Source organism: Perna viridis, chromosome 1, assembly GCF_037379345.1.
Source record: "Perna viridis isolate PV_CMFRI_1.1 ecotype Kerala chromosome 1, ASM3737934v1, whole genome shotgun sequence".
Lineage (NCBI taxonomy): Eukaryota > Metazoa > Mollusca > Bivalvia > Mytilida > Mytilidae > Perna > Perna viridis.
Window position 1 is genome coordinate 14232605 of NC_142445.1, and position 23518 is coordinate 14256122.

General features: G+C 32.8%; 1 protein-coding gene across 1 annotated transcript; it reads right to left on the minus strand.

Annotated features, from left to right (window-relative positions):
* Nucleotides 1–155: 155 nt before the first annotated feature.
* LOC148627371 (inter-alpha-trypsin inhibitor heavy chain H3-like) lies at nt 156–19518 on the minus strand. Its single transcript, XM_088571881.1, has 13 exons — nt 19284–19518; nt 16372–16532; nt 15118–15228; nt 13832–14079; nt 9300–9466; nt 7847–8132; nt 6312–7006; nt 5648–5738; nt 5352–5411; nt 3546–3623; nt 2764–2877; nt 1733–2098; nt 156–1217 (listed from the first exon to the last, which is right to left on the minus strand). Exons 1-13 carry the CDS (start codon nt 19362–19364, stop codon nt 976–978), a joined length of 2700 nt encoding a protein of 899 aa, XP_088428007.1. The 5' UTR covers nt 19365–19518; the 3' UTR covers nt 156–975.
* Between the last annotated feature and the right edge of the window lie 4000 nt (nt 19519–23518).

Here is a 23518-nt window from a genome sequence, read left to right on the forward strand (position 1 = left end):
CACCTGTTCTATGCTTCCAGATTTAAGTAGAGGCCTCGTTGCTCCTTTTTGTTTACATATGCGTGTTATTTTAGTTAATGTTATTTTATGTTCTTTACTGCGAGTGTGTCTTACTTCTTTGTCTGAATGTTGTCCCTGGATTCGTTTTATTCACGTTTTAATAGTTCTACCCTTTATTTCACATGTCAATGTATATTGAAGCTTTTCACACACCGTATAGCAAAGTCTATAAGCTATCCTTATAGTGAATAATAATAGTCTCTGGATACACAAGTCCAATATCCTTTAAACATTGCAATATATCTCAACACCCAATTTCCACCATTATTATAACATTTTTTTTTAAACTAAACAAAACAATAACACAGGAACACAGCGAAGAATTGTAAAGAAAATAATACAAAAAGCCCTTAAAGGCAGTCATTCAACCAATTATAAATAAGCAACTTGAGGACCCCCATAAAAAACAAAAGTTCCAAAGGTGTACATTGATTAGTAACATTATCAAATTTTAAAACGTGTTGTGATATAGGTAGAAAATTATCGAACCGGAAGTATGCAAATGTTTATATAAAAAAATGATGCAAAATATGTCAATTTTACATTGAAATCGACAAGGATACAAATTCAATTTAATGTATGGTGACGTTAACATGTTTGCTACTGAAAGAAAAAAATATGAGAAAAAATTAACTTCTGTTATTTCTTTATATATGAGTACACATGGAAAACTGGTATATCAAAATTTTATAGGTGAAATTAAACTATTTGAAATGTAAAATATAAAAGAAGTTTTCAATCATTGTTATATAAGATTTCAATGAATAAAATGAACGCATCATTGTATTAATTGCTATGGAACCATCAGCAAATAGTTAACCAATGACATGATTTATGTATAAATGACTGGCACACGTACTTCAATAAAGCTTTCTTCATTGGTCCTTCATAGAAAATAAGTATGTCTAAAGTAATTTACACCGTATTGACATCAGATTTGAAATACCGTTCAATATTTCCATTTATCAATCCTTTGATGGTTTTGTGCAAATTCCAGCATGGCACCATTTCGCCAGAGATAATGTCAGGCTTAGAATGCAAAACTGCAGTAAAATATGTCTTATTTTTGTTATCAACTTCCCTGAAATGTCCTCGTATCCGCCCCTTGCTGTCTAAGTTGGTTTTGGTAAGTATCGTCTTTTTATGGACAAATTGACCTACAATAATGCACAAAAAGCAAAACTTCAATAAGGAGTGAACTGGTATGCATTGACTACCACTAACTGTTACCGAAAGATACTAGAAATTATAACACATATTACTTGCAGAAACAGTACTTTTAAAACAATGCGCTTATTTTTCTAAGTCATGTCTATATAATCTATGAAATGTGTGAAGTTGACTTGGAATGCTCGATTATTATTATTTATTACAAATACGTCCTATTCTTTCTTCTAAATTACTTTGATATTTATCCTTCATTATGCATGTATTTTATACGTTTTAATATGACAATAGGCTAAATGAACAGGTTTTGCGATAGCTACATGATATGTTTATTGTTGTTCCAGGGAAAGATTAATAAGATTTCTTTCTAAAATCTGTATGGATAATCCATAGAACTTGACGCACATTTACTAAAGACTTAACTGGATAGTATACCTTTAATGATAGGATGAAAAAAATAATTTCATTAGTAGTAGATAAAAAATTGTAGTTATCGGTATCTCACCTAAGATACCCCCAGCCTGTTTTGAAAGTCCAAACTCCTTATCTAAATACAGATTGAGGTAGTCGACATCTCTATTTGTTCCTTCTTTACTGGACCGTTTTATCTTGATACTAATGTTTTTCTCGAAATCTATTTTTAAAACTCTGTCATAGGTACTCGTAACTCCGACATGAAATTGAAGTCCAAACATTCCGAACACGTGTTCATCATTCCAAGATAACTCTGCACCATTAAACAGAACTTTTTCTGGTGTAATATCTATGCGGACTCTAGGGGCTAGTATGACTATTTTTCCGATAAACGTTTTAAATTTCCCATGTATGCCCATTTTCGAAGACTTGATTATCTCTGCATTTATTGTTAAACCTGAAATAAAAATCAATGTTGGTTTATCAAAGAAAATAGCACCTACTCATTTTGCCCTATAAGTTTGTAACCTTGTTGAAATTTGTTATTTCTGAAAAGAACGTAGCTAGTTGTCAGACACGACGCGTTTGACATGCATTCTGCTTAAAATGAAAACTTGAATAACCTTACACGCAGCATTTTACCACTGCGTGTATTACTTAAATCAAGTAAACTTGATTTCACATACTAGTAGATGTATTGCCGATCAAAGTTCAATGTCTACAAAACAGATTCATATGCAAGTAAGATACAGATATACCTTGGTGGTTATTGTCATGACAAATACTTCCCTATCTCTTCACTTTCTTTTTATATTAGGATCATAAACATTTAGAATATCTTGACATTGTAATATAGTTTACTACTATGATGTAGAATTTTTGTAAAATAGTTCCGCTTAGATCTTGAATTATCAATACGCATAACGACGTTTATGTTTTCAATGTTTGCTTAGCTTAAAATAGATATTAAAACGCCCACGATAAATCAGTGCAAAAAAGGTGTGTTCTTCTAAATGGTTTACTGTTTCTATTCTTTTTTCTAAAGTAACAAAAAAGTATATAAAAATTGAATAAAAAAATGAAAAATATGTTACGTTGAGCTATTTAAAGAAATAAACGTACCAGAAATCCGATCGTTAAGCATGCGCATGACGTCTCCTTCCTCGGCGTCAATATCAAAGCACACTGGAAACTCTAGACCATCTATACTCAGCATAAAATGAGGGTCTCCACCGCCTACAGAATGAAGTCTTTATTTTTCATAAATTTCCAGACTAAAGTCATTTATAATTATATGAACATCATGATCTTGGTTGGCACGTTCTGATTACTGTGAATGTCAAAATACTTTTACTCTTGAGTACCAATTTTCGTAGTTGAGGGAAAAGTTATCAGTTTGTAGGTTCTTGAATTCGTCGATTTGACAACGCTATCATATGAACGAATAGGAAATTTTCTTTCCGTTGGGAACCAAATTTTGTGATTTACCAAACCCATGAACACGCGATATGTATAGGATACTTTGGTTGGCGATATAGTTACCTGAAATACAGTCCCTTGAATTAGCTTCGCACTTTCATTTAACGGAAATAGGTACTTCAAATTATTATACTTGCATAATGTATCAAAGCCTAAAATATCGCAGCTTTAGAAAGATAAAAAGATAAAATTCCTAGAGAAAAACAAAGATCGTAACTAAAACTTATACTATCAATGTGTGTAGCAAATGACGCCGAACTAGAAAAAAAACAGAATATGTTAGTCATGGTTTCCGTAACTATATTTTCCCCTTGATACAGTAATATGTTTACATATAATAATATTGTACAACTCTAACATTAGATTGCGAAGGACAGAGTATAGTGACAGTAATGTGAATTAGCTGTAATGACAAAAAGACTTACCCCCGCCACTTCGACTGTATCCACTAGGCCTGCCGCCACCGAAAGACTGTACAACAGGTCTCATGCCACTTCTAGAACCTATAAATGGGAGTTTTGGTGCAGCTTTAAAGTTATATAATCAGAAAGCGTAACCAGATTGCTATTTGTAAAGAAAATTTCATAAATAAACGGTTGCAAGTGACCTCAACAGTAACGTGTGTGTGCGCGTGAAATAACATTTTAAAGATGTCCAAATATTTTATCAACCAACCAAAAGCACAAATCGATCTCAATGAAAGACTAATTTGGTACTGTGGCGTTATAAATATTGGTCGATTCGGACCCAGTTTATGAAGTGCAAACTTCCCTAATTCTGATTTTATCGCATAATTTGGGCAAAATTAAAATCGGTCTTTGGATCGATTGAAAAGGAAAACTATTGACCAAACAATACGACAAACGCAACTTTTCTTTCGAAATTGTCCACTTTCCTTTCATCTGTGGCAACACCCCTTCAGCACCTACGTATAGATTTTTCATATCACAACTCATACGTTAAGCCAGAGCCTGTCCTAACTACGCAGAATTTTTGTATCGCGCTTGACTTCTTACAATTAGGCTTCTGGAACAGGGTTATGTTGCTACAAGATTGAAGTCATCAATACAAGTTTTATGACCGTCGTGGGTGGTCACGATGTACCCATCTGTACCTTGAGAACCGATCGGTTCAACGCGTCATAGCTTTCCTTTCTTCTTTCGTCTACCCCAGACTTGACTTTTTATGATCAACCCGGCTATGATTTCTAGAAAAACAGAGGACGCTTACCCTAGGCCTACTGGTACAATGGGTGTTGTCAGTTTTTAACGGAGTCCGGGTTGCTCATTTATTTTTGTTTCTATGTACGTATTATTTTCGTTATTAATTATTTTTGTTGTGTTTGTCTGTTTCCCTCTCTAATGTTTTACCTTCTTTTGATTTCCACTGGAATCTTGGTTTTCTTGATTACTCTTTAATTAATTAATTTCATTGAAACCATTATCTAAATTTTATCAATAAAGTATGAGTTTCCCGAATTATCAATGACGTCAAATCTTATTATGTACAAACACTGTGTTCGTTCTTATAATCCAATTGATAGCGCATTTGGGCTGGGTAAACAATATTTAGATTATTGCATTTATTCGGATAACTTGAAAAGTTCGTGGTTTTATTTATTTTTTTCAGTTTTCCATTGCCATTTGCCCTCACGACATAGACGCAAGGAAACAGCTTCAGGAGGAATAAAATATATCATTACATAAGGCTCTATTTTACTTTTATAATTTGCCAGAAGCAGTACACGTGATATTCCATTTTCCAACATACTGATTAGCAAAAAGATATTTCTGTACAATAAAATATCATATTTCACTCTATAGCTAAATTTATGAATGAAAGTACGTGGCACGAGCCATCACCGTCAATGAAATTGTAATAGGTTTTGGTCAATCATATTGGCCTCGACAGCCGTATTGGCCTTCGACGGTGCCTCGGGACCAATACGACCGCCTCGACCAATATGACAGACCTCAAACCTATAATAGGGCCAATATGAAATTACATATTTTTTTAACATATGATATTGACCTCGTTCAAGTGCAGTAATTGTATGAAATGTAAAATAGTTTTTTTTCCGTATCCGACAAACCTTCTCGACAGAGTGCGAAAAAAAATGAAAAATCATGTTTGTAAAGTTTTGTACGAATTAAACTACAGTTTTTTATTCAAGCAACAATAAAAGAAAATTTATCACGTAAAATTTTCTTATTTTAAACATTTCACTATACCTGTTGGTGGTGGTGGTATGTTCTGAGGATATGTCCTCTTGGATATATCGGCTAATGCAACTATTAAAAAGAGAAATATCATCTCAGTAATGTTAATGCAACCCTTTGAAAACAACTATTAAAACATTGTAGATAATTGGTATACTAAGTTGCTTCTGCTGACATTAATTGTGTAAATCGCCAAATTTTGAAAAAGAAAATTTATGCTAGAGAGACACTATTATAAAGTTTGTTTCCGATGTAGACCGCTGAAACAGACTTGAAATTTTGAATGTTTAGATGACGACAATACATACGTTGAGCATCTTCATTCTCGTCAAATGCCCCGACATCTTTTTCGTCAGGTTTTGTTACAACCATTGATGTAAGGGGTGTAACGAACTTGTACTGCAAAATCAGGAAATTAATGTATTATTCATATTGTTTATCGTTCAGCAATAATTGTTTTTCTGTTTTTTTAAATTAAAAACTAGGATTTTGCCATTTGGTTTCCAGCAAAGAGGTGAAATATATTTCTTTTGAGGTTTTTTTTTTAAATTTTAGTATTGTTTACCAGTGAAGTGTGAACAGAAAAAATCTTTGAAACGCTAACAATGAACAATGAAAAATGGGCAAATTAATTACTCGTATTTAATGAGTGAAGAGTGAATAAGTAATAAATTGATATTAAAAACAATTTCTTAGATAACCTTAATTTGATTTGAGTGTACTTCCGTTTAAGTTTAAAAATCTGACACTTATTTAACAGAAAAAATGATACAATACATTTCTGTGAGATTAAAAACATAACTGATTCAGATACTTTAAGATGAGAAGGTGACATAACGTTCTTCTTTTCATGTAATTGAAAAGTATCTGGACGTAATTCTAAATGGAACTGTACACTGCTTCAATGATACCGGATAACCGTTTTTTTTTTTGCAGTTTAACAGAACTATTTCTAACACCTATCTTAGTTACCTTAAGTGACAATTCCAAAGCTTTGTCATTTAACTGTTTCTTAGTCTCAGCATTGTTCTCCCCAATAGCCTCTTCCAGTAATTGTTTTATAGTAAGATAAGCCCAAATTCGTTCCGTTATTTTGGTAAAGTCTCCAGCCTTTGTAAGTTCGGGAACCCTGCTTTTTATGTTGGACTCCAGCTCAAGCTCAATTTGGCCACCTATTCCGTCACCAGTTACTACCAGATTTAGGACTTGGACATCGTCATCTGATAGTTTTCCTGCTATAATTAACTCCTTCCCATTGAAATAAGTATCAAATTTCTGTTTTGTTGCATTTGAAGCAATGTCATTATTGTTGTCAAGGTATTTAAAAGTAACATTTCTTAAGGCAGCCGAAGAAATTTCATCATAAAATCCTTTTATTTGAAGGGCAGCATCAGAATCTGCAAAAATCTTTCTTGCAACTCCTTCATTCTTGATTGCAACTTTCTTAACAAATTCGTAATCTGCATCGTCTCCAAAAGCAAGACTAAAGATTGCTACACCGTCAGTATTGTCGTTGCCTACGTTTTTCAGAATTTTGTCACGGTTTTGTTCTCCTTTAGAGGCCTGTCCATCAGTCAAAAATATTAACACTTTCATCCGATTAGAATCTTTAGTATGCTCATTTAAGAATTGTATTCCCTTTAACATAGCAGTATTAATATCCGTCCCTATAATAATAACTGACAAATTTACATACAACAAAATGGAAATGACAACCGATGGCTACAATACATGTGTTTGCTTGTCGTTCTTTATATTAAATTTTTTCTCATGAGTGGATTTCTAGTTACCTAATATCGAAAGATGTTTTTTTTGTGGATATTCCGGGCAAATAACCGAAATGTATGCATATATATAATGAATACTCTCATTATACGCCATTTCGCTTTCTTTTTCTTTGTACACTGTGGTCTTGTTACATTATGTATGGTTGGAAGCATTTGTTTTGAAAAAAGAGCACTTAAAAAGGGGGTTATAATAAGGGTACAGCTTGGTAGGACCGCAAATGCTGAAGAGTTTTGAAATTAAGACTGAAACACAACAATTAAGTTCGATATAGCTCTAATCTTGTGATGTTTTACACACAATGTTTTTCATTAATTTTATCTGACCAGAATGATAGTGGTCAAAGAACTTAAAAACTTTCCACCTAGACATATGAAATAAGCTATAATACAAAGTTAAAAATAAAATTATTTCTGACAACTGTTTATCCCTTAAATCCACATTGAACAAATTATAGGCTTACTTTTGTACTATTGTAACAGGCAGTATAATTGTATACAGATCAATAAACTTTTACTCAAGTTACTGTTCTGAAACCAGGAAATGTTTCTATTCCATTTTACGTCCCTAATTTAAAAAAAGTTGAGTTGTAGCCCCTTAAATCAAACACCAACTTCTTTATGTGTTATGAAATTCTGTTATGTAATGTCTACAATCCAATATAGATACATATGTAACAACATTTTAAACAAAAATTGAAAAGGATTTTTATCAATACCTACATCCTCCAGCCTTCATTTTTCCTGAATACGCTCGTGCCAACTGTTTGTTTTTTGGAGAGGCAGATACCAGTTCATCTTTCCAAAAATTAGCGTTACTGCTAAATTGCATTATATTGAAGTTATCACCTTCGTGGAGGTCTTGAAGAATTTTATCAATAGCATCACTTTGTTGTTTTATTTTTGTTCCAATCATTGAGCCGCTTACATCAAGAATAAATAGAACATTTTTTTTAATCGGATCCATACCCTCAGGGGCAAAGAAATGGACAAAATACCCGTCGACTACCTGTTGTAAAAATGTAATATAGATACATATTAAAGTTTTTATTGTCATGACTTTATATGATATTGAATTAAGTATGGTTAATTTAAAACATACCACTGCCGTCATACTATGAAAAGTTGCAAATATGGACACAGCATGCATTCAAATCTGATACAGTTCATAATTTGGATTGAAATAAAGTAAAACTATGACAAGATTCTGACCAGAATAAAAGTATTCAAAACTTTAAAATTTGCAGCTAGACATACGAAATAAGCAATTTATACAAAGTTGAAGAAAGTGCTTATTTCTTTTTCCTTTTGGCCCTTCACTTTTAAAAGGTAAGGTTCAGAACTATTAAAATCAATCGAAAACTTCCTATTAGTATATCACAATGTATATGAATTAATCTTTCCATTGGTATATACGATATAGCGGTATAATCTCCAGACCCATTGAAGTTGCCAAAACTCTTAGCCGTGCTCATCACTATAAAGTGCAAGTAAAAAAGCAGCCTAGAAATATCATTGAATAATTTAACTTCAAAAGTTTGAATAAAAAAATGTGTCTGTCATCTTGTTTTGTGACTGTGCCGTCATCGCCCTTTTTTATTATTCTACTCGTTAGCTTTTGATAATCGAATTAAATCATAAGGTTTTTGTCGATTTGGTATACCCTAAATGCCAGTGATACACATCTACAAACTTCATAGGCCGAAAAAATATATAACAGTTACATGTATTTTCTATCTAAGGCTTCTGTCACGATACTGTACACGTATAGCAGTTCAGTGCATGCGATATCATGCAAGTGTCAGTCTATGTAAGAATCATGCAGTGTATGAAAAAAAAACACCATTTTGAAACTTTAATTTGACTATTTGCACTATCGGAATCAAGGAAAAAAGACAAGACTTTTCATATCACTTTGGTAAATTGGGTTATAATTGCATTGAAATGCACTGAAAATGAACATTTTCATGACTTCAAAATTGCCATGATTGTTTTGTATGCATCTTTCTCGTTTTTACGCGTATTGGTTAACCTTCAAAGAAATAGCAGTGGATTTGAACGTAGTTTCACAGATGTTGTGTAAAATTTTTTTCTACATATGTCATTTAATTTTGTCGACTTTAGAATAGAAAATATGTCTTTTGCTACGTACTAAAAAAATCAATATTCAACATACCAAAACCTCTCCTGGACTCAAATCTCTTTCGATATCGTATTCAACAACAAAGAGACCAGAGAGCCCTTGTTCTGATGCCTGCCTTTGGTCCTCTGTCGTCGGAGAGTAGTGAATTGTAGCGGAAGTCTCTGTAGGTAGGTCAATCACAGCAAGGGCATTTTTACTTTCTGAAATGTTACGAAAATATTCTTTAAAACAACGTGTAGTATCATTTGTTTAAGCAGTTGATACATGTATATTTATGTAATTTCCATGTGCTTCAATACAGTTTTGATGAAATGAAGTAAAACAGAAGTGATATCCGCTTTTGTGGATTGGTCTATGTAAATAAGTTGGTTTTTTTTTTCATTTGTTGATGTTGTTGTTGTTTTGTGTGTGTGTGTGTGTTTGTTTTGGGTTTTTGTTTTAGATTTGGACCTTCCAAATATATCGTGACTCGTCATGGTAATTCAATTAAGAATTTTTCATCGTCATGTAAAAGCGTGATTTGTAGACCAGTCAATGCTTTTAAGTGACGATGAAACATGAAACATGAAACGTGAGACAATTGCTATAATTATATTCAAGACTCATATGTTACTCTTATTTTATTTCTATTTCATTTCAAATATTCATAGAAAATTAGCAACATACAGAGATCAATAAAAGTAGTCCACTTAATGCGGACGTGACCTATAACAAATATCTCTACGATGTGTTTCATCGACTCATGAAACATCACGTGTACAGCCGATTATCCAATGAGATTAGCGTATTTTAATGGTATGCACAGTTGATGAAATCACTTAGACGTAAGAAATAAACAGTTCATATCAATTTATTTAAGAGTTCTTGGTTTCCTTGATTTACTATTTTCCATTTTTCGGGCTTTAAAATCTCTTAAAACTATTACATATAAAACTGTGTGACACAAGATAGGAAATTATTCCCTATTACTGTGTTATTAGATCATTTCTTTTTAATTTGTTTTCCTTCGGAAATATTTTTAATAAGATTGCGCTTTCAGTAGGTGAGACAACTTGTGTCCGATCAATCATGCAAGTGTTACTGTTACGTAGAGCCTAAAAAAAACATTAATTATTGCGGATATTTGCTTAGTTAGATGTAATCCCCTTAAGACTATACCTTCTACCCTTTTGAGTTATTTTTTACAATGAGAGATAATTCATAGATATGTACCAAGAGCACTACAATTTAAACTAGTTATAAAAGTTTGTTTTAATGTATCAGATCGTCTGTTGGTATTGTTTAAACACTTTTATATGAAAACTTAAACAAATAAAAAAAAAATTACTCATTTGGAAACCATCGTGTGCCAACTAACCTTATATTTTTACTTAATTTTATTATGGAACTACACTAAAATCAACTGAAACTTCTACGGACGAACTAGCTATAAATCGATCGCAGAGTTATTGAAATAACCCTTTTCAGATTTAAGAAAATATTTCGCGGGGCGCAACTTGATACAACTGCAGAGGTCGAACCCTGAACAGTTTCGCAAATATGACTAAAGCGTTCAACTTTTATACAGCTTTTGGTTGTGAATAGACATTCGACCAGGGATAAGAATTTAGCGGTAATTCCTAAGCGGTTTCGGTAACAACCTCCAAATCTATACCAACTTCCCTGGTGGGTATGGTACTTAGTGGTAGAATTTCAAAGAGATCCATTCCCTTTTACTTAAGTTATTATCCTGAAATCAAAAGAATCGTGTTTCTGACCCCCTTTTGATTCCTAATTAATAACTACTTGGCTTAAGTCATAACCCAAAACATAATCCTAGTATCATTTTGAGGTTCGACACATTGCAGTACCACTAAAAAGACATACATTCACTTTTACTAAAGTTACTGTGTGGCTTGTTTTCTAATTAGTTCAAGTCATAGGATTACATGTAGTTATAGGATTACATGTAGTTATATATTAGATACAACATTTGATTTTGGCCACAAAAAAAAACTAGTAATAGTCAAAGACGTTTAAAACATAGATAAGTAATTCATACAAAGTTGAACAAATGTTTACCTCTGGTCCTTTTTTTGGTCTCCAATTTCTAAGAGTAAAGGTACAATAATCTATAGAATAAGTCAATAAGATAGCAAACCACACAAAGAAAGCTGTAATTGATTTTAAGGATTTTAGCTTGAACTGTTTAGGAATAAGTACCTAAAACATCATTTTCTTAGTATTACAACAATTATCTGAATAAAAGGGTATGGATCTATTTTACATTTTATCACGAGAGAAAAAAACAGATATGGTGAAACGCAAAAGTTGCACCAGCGTATAATCTTTATAATAAAAGAACAGCGTTCAAATGTCCCCAGCGCAATAAGATACATTTCGACCAACAAATTGCCTTCTTCATCAATTTAGTAAAAATCATTCCACCAAAACCAGAGTCGAACTTAATCTGTAACCTCTCATAGTTAGACTACATACAAAAAATAAAATCAACTGGTAAAAGCATTACAAAAAAGTGCGGAAAACTGTAAATTCACTGAAATTTTCTAAGTCCAAGGGCCGGAACTCCTGTAAAAATCATTCAGCCATAACCAAAGTCTAACATAATCTGTAACTTCTCATAGTAAGACTACATACTAAAGATAAAATCAATTGATAAAAGCATTACAGAAAAGTGCTGAAAACTTTAAATTCACTGAAATTTTTCTGAGTCCAAGGACCGTAACTTCTGTAAAGGTCATTCCACCATAACCAAAGTCGAACTCGACCTGTAAAGAACTCGTCATAATAAGGCTACATACCAAAAATACACTTATTTGATAGGAGCATTACAAAAAAGTGCCTAAAATCCGGACGAACGGACATAGGGACGCCCGGATTTCCATGTCCTCTCGAGACGCGTCACCGGAGACAAAAGTAGTAAATATTTACAGAGATCACCAAAAGGTTTTCAATACGTGTAAACACACCTTTGAGTAAGGTCTGAAAGGCCCTGACGACAAAAGTAAATTCCATGGTAACAAAATGATGACAAATTAATCTAAAAAGTCTAATAACGACATGGAGACTCATTTATGACTAACATCTCCTGCCTGTCCGCGACTGTGGACAGGCGCATGTCTGCGGTCGGGTTAAACTAGTTTTATAAGGCCTAAACCTAACCCATTTAATGTAAGGTCAAAATTATTTTCCAGGCCCTTGGGAATTTCTTGGTCCTCCATTCATTCATGTTTCAAATCACAAACTCCAAGGAAAATGCCAACCTGCCTTTTGTGAAACTTGACTTTGTAGAATTTCATATAGATCCAAATATAGTTTTACTCTAACTATTCCGGATATCGGGGAAAAAGCTTTAGTTGTTTCTGACCCCTATTTGGTTTTCGATTCCTTACTGATTCAGGTCAAAACCCCCAAAATCAATCCTACCTTCCTTCTGATGTGTGGCACGTGGTACAATGCCACAAAGGTGCATATACCTTTACTCATTTTTGTACTGACATCTGGTAAAAACCTGTGTTGACTTCTTTTGGCTCTTAACTACTTAATGGTTCAAGAAACAATCCATAAAATAAATAAATAAGGTCCGGGAAAACAAATACCAATAAAAGACGAAGATTTATTTGTCATTTTTATCGATATTTTTACACAGAACGATGTTTTACTTATAATACTAAATTCAAAGCTCATTTTCATGCGTTTGACTGGCATACTGGAATCCATAGTCGTTAAAGAGTAATCAAGGGAACCAAGGTTTTAGCGGAAATCAAAAGAATGTAATCCAGACAAGGACCAGACATGGAAAGCAGACACACACAACATAGAACATAAAATAACTAAAATAATACATACAAAGCAACAAAAGTAAATAAGCAAATCGGACTCCACTAAAAACTTGGAGCATGGACCAGGTGCACCGGTAGAGTAAGCGTCCTCTTCTTTTCTAGAAACACCCGCTAAGTTGCTCGTAAAAAGTCAAGTCCGGGTAGACGAAAGAGGAAATGAAAACTATGACATTAAACAAATCAGTTTTCATAGTGCAGATGGATACACCGTAATGATCCACGAATTCATGATGACGACCATAAAACTTCTGTAGTGATGACTTCAATTGTAGCAATATAATCCTGTTCAAGAAGCCTAATTGTAAGTAGGCTACCGCGATACCAAAAGTCTGCTTGTTACGCAAGCTCTGGTATTACGTATGAGATGTGATATGAAAACTCCATACGCAGGTGCTGAAGGGATGTTGCCACAGATGAAAGGAAAGTTCAGAATACGGAATGAAAAGTCGTTTGTCGTATACTAGAAATTTTAATCAATAGTTTTCCTTTACCATCGATCTTTAAGTGTAGGTCAAGATAAAAGGCTGACTTCACAGTGTCTGTAGTATCCTTTATCTCAAGTTCTTTTGGGTAGATGCGATGTATAAAATCCCAGAAACTAGGATTGTTTAACGATAATGTGTCATCTAAATAGCTACGGAAACAAGTGACGAAACTTGTATACCCTATTTTTGTAGTCGTATAAAAAGGGTTCTCTTGACGTTCTTAAAATTAAGTCAATACCTTTAATACTTCGATCCGATACGACGTCATTTCTTAACGGCGGCACTGATACTTTTGTTAGTTTCCTGTTTTCTAGTATAGCGACATCTATCTGGAAATCTTCGACAATCTGACCGGGGTCAACATAAATTATGTGTTCATACTCCCCATAAACTCTCTCCAGTAGTTCCTGGTATGTAAGGTTAAAGGTCACTTTACTCTGAGCAGCAATGTTGACATCAACGTTAAATTTATTAGTATGTCTTGGTCTGAAAATATTGAACCGAAATTAAACTCTAACTTTACTCTAACTGAATCTAAGATACTTTTAGTGTTTACCAATGAGTGGCGGTACTATTGGTATTATGACCGATTAATAATTATGATAAAGATATCAGAATATTTTAGAACGTATATAATGCTGTTGATCGGCCTTAGACCTCCATAACTTTAAAACAAATGGCAACAAAAAAATAATAATGCACTGTAATCATTATTCATTGTCAAGTAACAAAGGACAGAACTGAGTATGCTGTAGGTAATTTTATACAACATTGTCCTTTATATATTTTTTTACCAGGTCCTAGGCCAGGACAAATTGCATTTCGGTGAGTTTTTGGCCCCTACTGGTCTTTATTTGTAAACAGGATATCAGAATTTAACCAATCTATAATTTTTTACTGGACTTGATGAGATACAATAACTTTTCATATTTGAATTTACTTATTGTAAATAAATGACAAATCACTCGAATGTGATTAAAACTTGAAGTTGAGGTCTTGCAACAAAAACAAACTTTTGCTAAAAAAAATACATTTTTATTACTTGCAATGCCTGCATCAACGTTTACCCGCCACATTTTCATGATTTAAGAAAGAAAAAAATACTTACGAAATATCAAAATACTACATTGGGACAGACACCAAACAACAGATGTGTTTTTCTATAGGGTTTCAAAGCCCAAATTGACCCATTTAATAAGCGAGAATGACTGGTAGACATGTTGTCATATTTCTCAAACAGAACTTATGTATAAATGCTTTGTTTGTATTATCATTCTTGTACAGTTTAACTAGATTTAAACAACATTAAAAATGCAATGCAGTGCACAGACGGCGGACACAAATTGAATGTAAAAGCATGAGACCCAGGTAAACATAAAATGTGACATCAAAACCACACATTTATTTAAATGTACGACTTGTTTAGTTATTTGATCAAAACAGATCATATACGAATACGTAACATTATAAAAATTGCATTCCAATCTGTTTGATTTATACTGTAAATCATGTGTATTGACTCACTTTTGAGCAACGTGCCCAGCACTTTGCCCCTTTTTCTTTGCGTCGCTGTACTTCTTTTTAGCCTTTTCCTTTTCGTTAATTTCTCCTGGATACATTCTCCCATCTATTTCCCTAAATCGTGAAAAAAAGAGAGAGAAAAAAAAAGAAAAATATCAATTAGTTTATTTTTTTTTCGAAGTGAGTTCTTATATCGCTCAACGTTTGCGAAAAATAATCAAACTATAGTATATGTTTGGTACAACTTAAGGTACAAGTAGGTAGGCGAAAAACTAATAGGTAAAAACAAACATCTTGGCCATAATTTCGATGCACGTGACAACTAAGAAATGTGTTATTTGTAAACAAAATGATTAAGTCATATCCATCTCTTACAGAACCCGAGATCTGTGCCGATAAATTATATTGATTTTTTTTCTTCCACGAATGTGACTGTTAATCATACCAGTAGTTTCAACATTACTGACAGCGTTCTATACGTGTAGGAATCACGTAGTTACTAGTTGACCTATATAATCATTACAGGAAACGAATTTCTAGCCACTAATGTGGAAGGTATATCAATTTCTTCATAATTAAGAACCACATTTAAAACTGAAATAAATACGGAGTCACTCTATATGCAAATTTCTAATTCTAAATTAAATGACATAGTATATGAGTATTCTCATTGCATACTCTGTTTCATCAAAGCACAGGGTAAGGTGAAGAACTTGAAATTATAGAAAGATTTTGTCTTCGCGGTTCACGAAGCGTAAACTGCCCCTAAGAGGGTTATTTCACATAATCTGGTAAAAAAAATTAATAAAAAAAAAACAAACCTTAAAAAGAAGCACCATGTTCAGTTCAAGAACATTTACAAGATCCATTATGAAAACATCAAGGAAATGGAAACATTCTGTTTTTTTTTTCCTATGAAAAATGTTATTGCTCTTGCTTAATAAGTGTACTCGCCTTGATATTCTCATTTCCCATGGTTAGTCTGATAGAGCTTGGATACAAAATGTATTAAAACACTTGGTAACGATAAAAAAGGATGTACATGTATATGATAAACGCAATGACAATGTTGTATAGGTAACAGCTTAAAATCGACAACGTTTTATTGGCTTACAGTCACAATTTGCAATCGATAAGGTTGTATAGGTATACAGTCACCATTTGTAATCGACAACATCTTCTTCAATATTGTACAGGTCACAAACAGTCACAATTTGTAATCCGGTTCATTTAAATCTGATCAGTAATAAAACTTACATGACAAAGTCTGTAATAAAAGCGGCATCTGGTAATGTGACTTCAAAATGTGCCTCTACTGGTGTCTTTGCACTGTTGGCAACTTTGCTGGTGACTAAGGTAGTAGCAAATCTGAACTTAACATCAGATTTTATGTGCATATAATAGATTCTGGGGTTATTCTGAAATAATATTTCGATACTTGTACAATGTGTTAGAATCGATAAAATTTTACTTATACATACACTTTCATGTAAATAGTTTTCTTGTCAGAAAATTGAATGTAAGGAGTCCAAAAGAATATTTCAGTTCCTAATTATAACTTATAGTTTTTAATTTGTAGAATTTGAACTTACTATAAGTTTCACTATATACTGAGTGAGTTCACGACTGATCAGTGAAAAGATGCATGACAGATGATAAGTCTCTTGTTGAAGTTTTGTCAATTTAAACATAAACAATTTTGAAATAATGGGGTTGATAATTGATTCGGGGTCTCGTGATAAAATGATTGCCTAAAAGAGTGAAACCTAAACTTTTGAAATTTGTCACTGCTTTTTCGCCAAACACGCTAGAATGACTGGTCTACTCGGACTCAAAATATGATTCTAAGTAGGGTGACATGCCCACCAGAAATGTATAAAGAAGAGGTCATCCGATCCAGGCTATAATTTGCTAATTTTTGACAAATTTTTGCATTTTTTTTACAGAAAATAAAAAAAGGCAAACATTTCCATCAAATGGGGTCCAACCTCAGAGTCTCCCTTTCTCCGACATTGATTTTTATACTACTTTTTATTTCAGTACATAAACAACCAAATCTGATTAAAAGTTGTTAACAAAGGCAGCATTTCAACAATACACAAATCTATCACTTACGTACGTATGAAATAATTGAAGAAGAAAACATTGTATTCAGAAAGCAACACAAACTAAATTATCACGAATTATACTGTAGGTACGTGAATACAGGACTACATGTACTTCTAAAACAACAACAACTGTTTAAGTACTGCACTTAGGCATGTTTGTATGTACATGTATCCATAATTGATAATGTAAAATTGCATCCGTGTGTTTTGAAAGCACGATTTTAAATGGGCATTATTTTCTTCGTCACGAACACGATGTTACTGATTCAAATTGTTTATATTATTGTTGATGTTACCTACTTGATGTACTTTTATGAAATCGTTGTAAGAAAAAAAAACAATCACAGTTGATTCATTCTCACTTAACGCCAAGAATATTTGTTAATAAAATGAATGGCTCATTACAAGCGATTGTTTACATGGTTTATTTGTAGTGATGTGCGTTTCGTTTGATAAAGTCGAGTGCAAACATTGATTCAGAATTCTTCTTTTATTGAATAAAATCCAAAGGTAATCATATATTCCTTTTCTAAATCCGTTATTTGATCCCATTGGATTATTTAAGAACCAGTCCATATAAAATTCAGACATGATATCGATGAAAATCCATCAGACAGAAAATACTTTTTCAGTCTACATATATATGCTATACTTTTACTAAATAGTCCTTCCTGTATTCAGAGCTGTATATTAACACCTCCCACTAAAACCAACCAAATACCAAATTAAGAACAATAACTCTTAGAAAGTGTCGGAAGTTTACGAATTTATTTTTTATGATGTTACTTAAACTCAACGAAACATTAACGCTTATGCACTATCATTCTTTATAGAATAATAGGATCGGAAAGAGCGAATGACCAAAATATTATCACGAGTGCTGAAGAACTTGTTCCGCGCACGACTTAAATCTTCAAGCATACTTGGCACGAGTGATCCTATTTTGGTAAGTCACGATCGTGTGAGATCCGTAAGGATAGTCAAGACCGTAAAAACCCCCAATCATCATCTCTTTTCGCGTCTCATCCTTTTATAGTAACCTAGTCATGATGCTCTTTGTTAAGAGGCTAATGGCACTTGGTCATCTCCTTTACTGCAGAATAGATGGGATATGGATGGGAAAGACCTTACAATTGTTCTTGAACAATTGACCTTTTAATTATTATATAGATTTTCTTCATAATTTATTTTTAAATTCTGTGATTGGCGGATTGACATCAAAGTGGTGACGTTTTGGCGGGAGAAAGACCGAGAATTCATTTCACAATATGTATTATCGAAAATTTATTAGAGTGGGAACATTCGATATGACACTGCTATCTCTTTAATAAAGGGAGATTAATCTTAATTTTAAATCCATTCTATTGCCAATTTCATCGCAAATATTCTTTTTACAAAACTTCATTTTAAATATAGTTGTTTATATCATCAAAAAACTTCCAAACGATAACTTTATACATCAAAAATTAAAACCATTTGACTTTTTTTTTCAAAAAACCTTTTGCACGGTTCTTACAAATGAAGCTGTCAAAAAAAGGTAAACAGCAGGAAGAAGTTTTACCAATGTTAAGGAAAGGGTAAATGTCCACGAAATCGTTAAAAAGTATTTACGTCCACACCCAGATACACACGTGGGTATAAATGATACACATAGATACAAATGTGGGTATAAATGCACCAGTCAACGTTATGAAAACTAAGTTCATCAGGGATGATCAAGTTATATTTTTAGTTTTATACACAAGGCATGATCAAGTTATATATTTAGTTTAATACATAAACTCAACAATATTGATTACAAGTAACTGCTTCAAAAAGTTTCCGCATTAGGAAAAAAAACAACCATTCAAATATATATATTTTTTTCAATTTCACTGATTTATTTATTGTTCATAAAGAATAAGATATGTTTTTTTTTGTAAGGCAAAGTGAATAATATTAAATTTGATCTCATTTTACCCTTACCAGTACAATCTTTTTAATGAAACAAGGAACAAATTTTTTTATCATTCAAATTATAACAGCTGTACGAGTTTAAATGTAAAGTGTAAACAATCTTACCTGGGTAGCCGACAATTCATTTTGTGAAAATACAACTGAGAATATAAACGGACAAATAAACAAAGTCTTCGTCATATCCATGGTGAATTATTCTACTAAAACTTTAATCTTTGATTAACTACATTTCACCTACATAACCAGGACTTCTAAAATGACTACACAATCGCACTTATTTCGGTCTCAAGGACGCTATGAAGTTATTGCACAGTTGATAGATAAATACATCTTATACTACACAATGCCAGAGTTTTATATCAGATTTATAAGCATAACATAGTGTCATGGGTCATTATGTTGAATTTAAATGTGTTCTTAGTTGACCTTTGTATCTGTAAATGTCAACTCAGAAATTTGTGAATCAAATCATAGTTAGATTGTTAGCTACTGTTACAGAAAGGCTTTGTGTGAGTGTGTCATCCTCTTCCAATCCTTTTTTTGTGAGTAAAGTGATCATGTTTCAACATGAAACATTAGTTATATAATGTCACGAAAGACAAATTAGAATAAATGCTTAACGAAGACGGAGAAATATCAGTTTACCGAGACTTTACTTTGTCACACTTTTTAAGTCTAAACTGTTTTTATTCCTTATATATGACACACCTTTAGCGCTCGTTCAAGTGTATGATTAATTATCATTGCTTTTTGGTTCTTGGTAAGAGAAACAAATAAGGGCAAATAAGCGAAAAAGAAGAAAAACCCAACTTTAAGTTAATGCGGATGACGTTGTCAACTATACAGGGCCAAATCATTACAGAAATTACTAGAACAGAGCGAGTAGAACGCTTAAATGAAAAAAAAAAAACGTTAAAGACGAAGTAAACAAGGCTAATTATAAAAACTGTATTCCGAAAAAAAAGTCATAACATGAATAAACAAATAAACCCGAATCTGTTTAGTGTACCTTCCGAAGGGAGAACGTAATTTGCGGGAAATTGACCAGATTTGACCCTTAATATCATAAGGAGTGAGTCATTTCATCCGCTAAAATATAATTACATATATGAACATGAAAATTAAGTTCCAAACACGTGTGAAAAGTTTACTGTTAGAAAACCAGAAAAGTAAAATAAAAATCAGACAAAACATTTGATATGAAATATAGAAACGAAAACGATTCATCTAAACCGCTCATACTTTAATGTAAACATTTTACGTGACATGTATAAAAAAGAGAATAGAAATATCTATGTAATTAACTCTACCATATAACTTAAGTGGTCCAAGAATAATACGTTATAATAATTTCTTAAAGAGAAACAAAAGCTTATAGGCAAAAACCATTAACTCAAATGTTACTATTCAAAATATTTCTGCACCAAGTGTAGTAGAATGAAAAGAAGGCACACTCCTAGTTTGTCTATATCATACAAAATAAATGTGTACCTAAAGTAAAAAAAAACTACGTTATAATGAGTATAAAACTTCAAGTTTAAATACAAATATATCTTAAATTTAATCAGTTTGAAAGCCTTTGTTTGTTTTAATACCAAAGTTCAGGCGCGGATTCAGAAAGTTTTAAAATGATGGGTTCCATGGTACCAATTTGTCATTTTCGCCGAAATTTTGCACAAAATTAACAAACTGGTTTTCTAGCACACTCCTTAATTAGTTTTTCCATTGAATCCGCCACTGAAAGAAACTTCTGAACCTACAGACTGATGAAATGGTTTGACTTGCTAGGCAGATTTTTAAATCCCCATCCTATTTAAAAATGATACATGAAAAACAACGAAATCAAACTGTCAAATTATCAGGTGATAGAAATAGTACATAGTCGATCAGGAAAATGAGGTATTTACATTCTGAAATAAATATTTAAAAAAAAACATTATTTCTATGCGAAAGAGGACCAGTACGTGTGTACAAAAGTTTTTAAAAGAATTAAAATTGCAAAATAGTCTTTGAAAAATTTAAATTGTAACGTATCATACGGTATCGCATGGAACGATTTTTTTTAATTGATTCTTTAGAAATCGCATCCCAATAAATATGAACATAAATTGTGTAAAGTATACATCAACAAATTTACCATATGCAACTGTTTTACCTATTTAAAAATTATGGCATCACATTTCCCAATCAGTTTTTGGGTGCTACAAATATTACATTGTCGGTATCGAAGATGAGGTATTCATATTCGTAAATTGATAAATTGGTGCCTGGTGTTCATACAAAAGTGTATTATATCTATCATAAAGATTATTTAACATAGAATTCTTAAGTAGTTTTGAGGATAAAATGTACATTGTATGCGTTATCTCAATTAGAAGGGTAATCATGCACAAACAGTCTTTATCCAACAAGTCCACATCCATAACAATGGAATCATTACGATCTGTGATATAAGTCCTGATACAATACCAATGTCTAATCTGAAATAATCTTGTCAAATGATAAGTCAGAGATTATACTTTTATATCGTATCGATCTAGTATTCAGTTGTTACACGAATTTTGTTAACAATTTTATTGATTGTGATATATTTCTTCATGCAACTGTCAAATTCTGTAACTCTGTGGTTTAAAATATTACTAGTTCTTGCAAATACACAGTGTACCTGAGAAGCAGTACAAATTAATAATTAAGTGTAAATATTGTTTGTATCTCAGTATATAATGAATCATTTTAAAATTTGCAACAAAAAAAAACAAAAACAAAAACAATTCCGAGAATTATAAATACAATATATGAATTAAAAGGTCCGATTTCGATGTGGTACATAGTTGTGAAAATTATAGGACTAGACTCCTCGGAAAAGGTTATTTTGCTCACTGAGTAAATTCAGCATCCCAAGAGAATTACGATGGTCGCCCTGACTGAATTTATCAGTATAAAAGTATCCTTATCGATTATGAATATTGTCACCGTCACAAATGTCGTTCCTATTTGGTGGATTTGACGTTCAACGATATACAACGCGAGTATCTCGCAAGAAACAGAAATAACTCCGGAGAACGTGGGTTAACCCCCTAAATTTGTTCGTACTGTTTTTTTTCTGTGTAAATGTTCAGGTTTATTTTGTGTTGTAGACTGAGTGTTCGTTCTTCGCGTGTAACTTTGGTGTTTTCAGTGTTGTCACGTCCAAGGATTTCCTTCCGTTTAGGGCTTCGATGTAACATCTTATTTTTTTTTAAATTTACAAATGTTGAAGGATCCTTTTTAATTTCAGATTTGCATCAGTTCCCTGAGTAAGGATTCGATTTAGATATATTTTCACAAATTACAAAATTTATTTAAACAAATGTACAATTTAAAAAGTTTTTACAAAAGATAATAAAATAGTAACGGTAAAAATGTATATGTTTTTAAGTAAATATAACACTGAAAAACAAGAGTTTCGCAAACTTATTTGTAATTTTAAGTCCAAAAACTGATACTTAATCATTATTTCGGATTGAAACTTTCCCTGATGTACCTGCAAGGTGTTTAATTACACACAGTGCATTACGGTCTATTTAGTTTTTAACAAAATTTGTTAAAAATACTATTAATTCAGAATTTATCAATTTGATATGATAAAAATTAATTGATGATATAGAACCTTTCTTTTGGTGTTGTTAGGAGGCGAACGAAGCGCATTGTGTTGTATAATGTGCGATCTGACAGGTCTTATGGGTCAATTGAAAGAGCATTGCGATTATACGCAGAACAGAGAGGAGCTCATGTGACATTTACAAGATTACTGAAAACGCGTGATAGTAGTCGGAGAAAATTAGAAAACAGTGACATCTGTATGTTTACTGAACACTGGTTAAATGCATCTAATATCTCATTTTTAGAGAAGTTTGATGATAGGTTTGATTGTGTGTGCAGTATTGGGTGTGCAGTATTGGAGCCCCGTGCAGGCCCGGGTGTTCAAAGAATAGGCCTGCATCAGCGCTAAGCTTGTCGTATAAGACGACTAAATAGTGCTCAGAAACCTAGCCGGGGGCTAGGCGCTGTGCCCACAGAGCAACTGGGATATGTGCCCCAGGTGGTGGAATGGGGTACCCCTGGCGTGATGCATGCTGGGGTTGTCAGGTTATAATACGGAAAACCTGACCGCAAACCATAGTGGTGCACCGTGTTGGGAAAGATGCCACGTTCCTCGCACGTTGAAGAACCCTGCTGTGGTATTGGATAGGAGTAGAAACCTTTGCCCTCCGCCACAGGAGGCTAAATTGCCCGACCTTACCCATCCCCCCTTTTTCCAGTGGCAATCAAAATTTGTCGACCCTATTATCTTTGTGACC

Coding starts and splice junctions, on each gene's coding strand:
- LOC148627371 (XM_088571881.1), bottom strand. CDS start 19,364: ATGGATATGACGAAGACTTTGTTTATTTGTCCGTTTATATTCTCAGTT. Junction 8,133..9,299: donor TGAGTCCAGGAGAGGTTTTG/GTATGTTGAATA, acceptor TTTTTACAACAG/GTAGTCGACGGGTATTTTGT. Junction 7,007..7,846: donor AAAAATGAAGGCTGGAGGAT/GTAGGTATTGAT, acceptor TTATTATTATAG/GGACGGATATTAATACTGCT.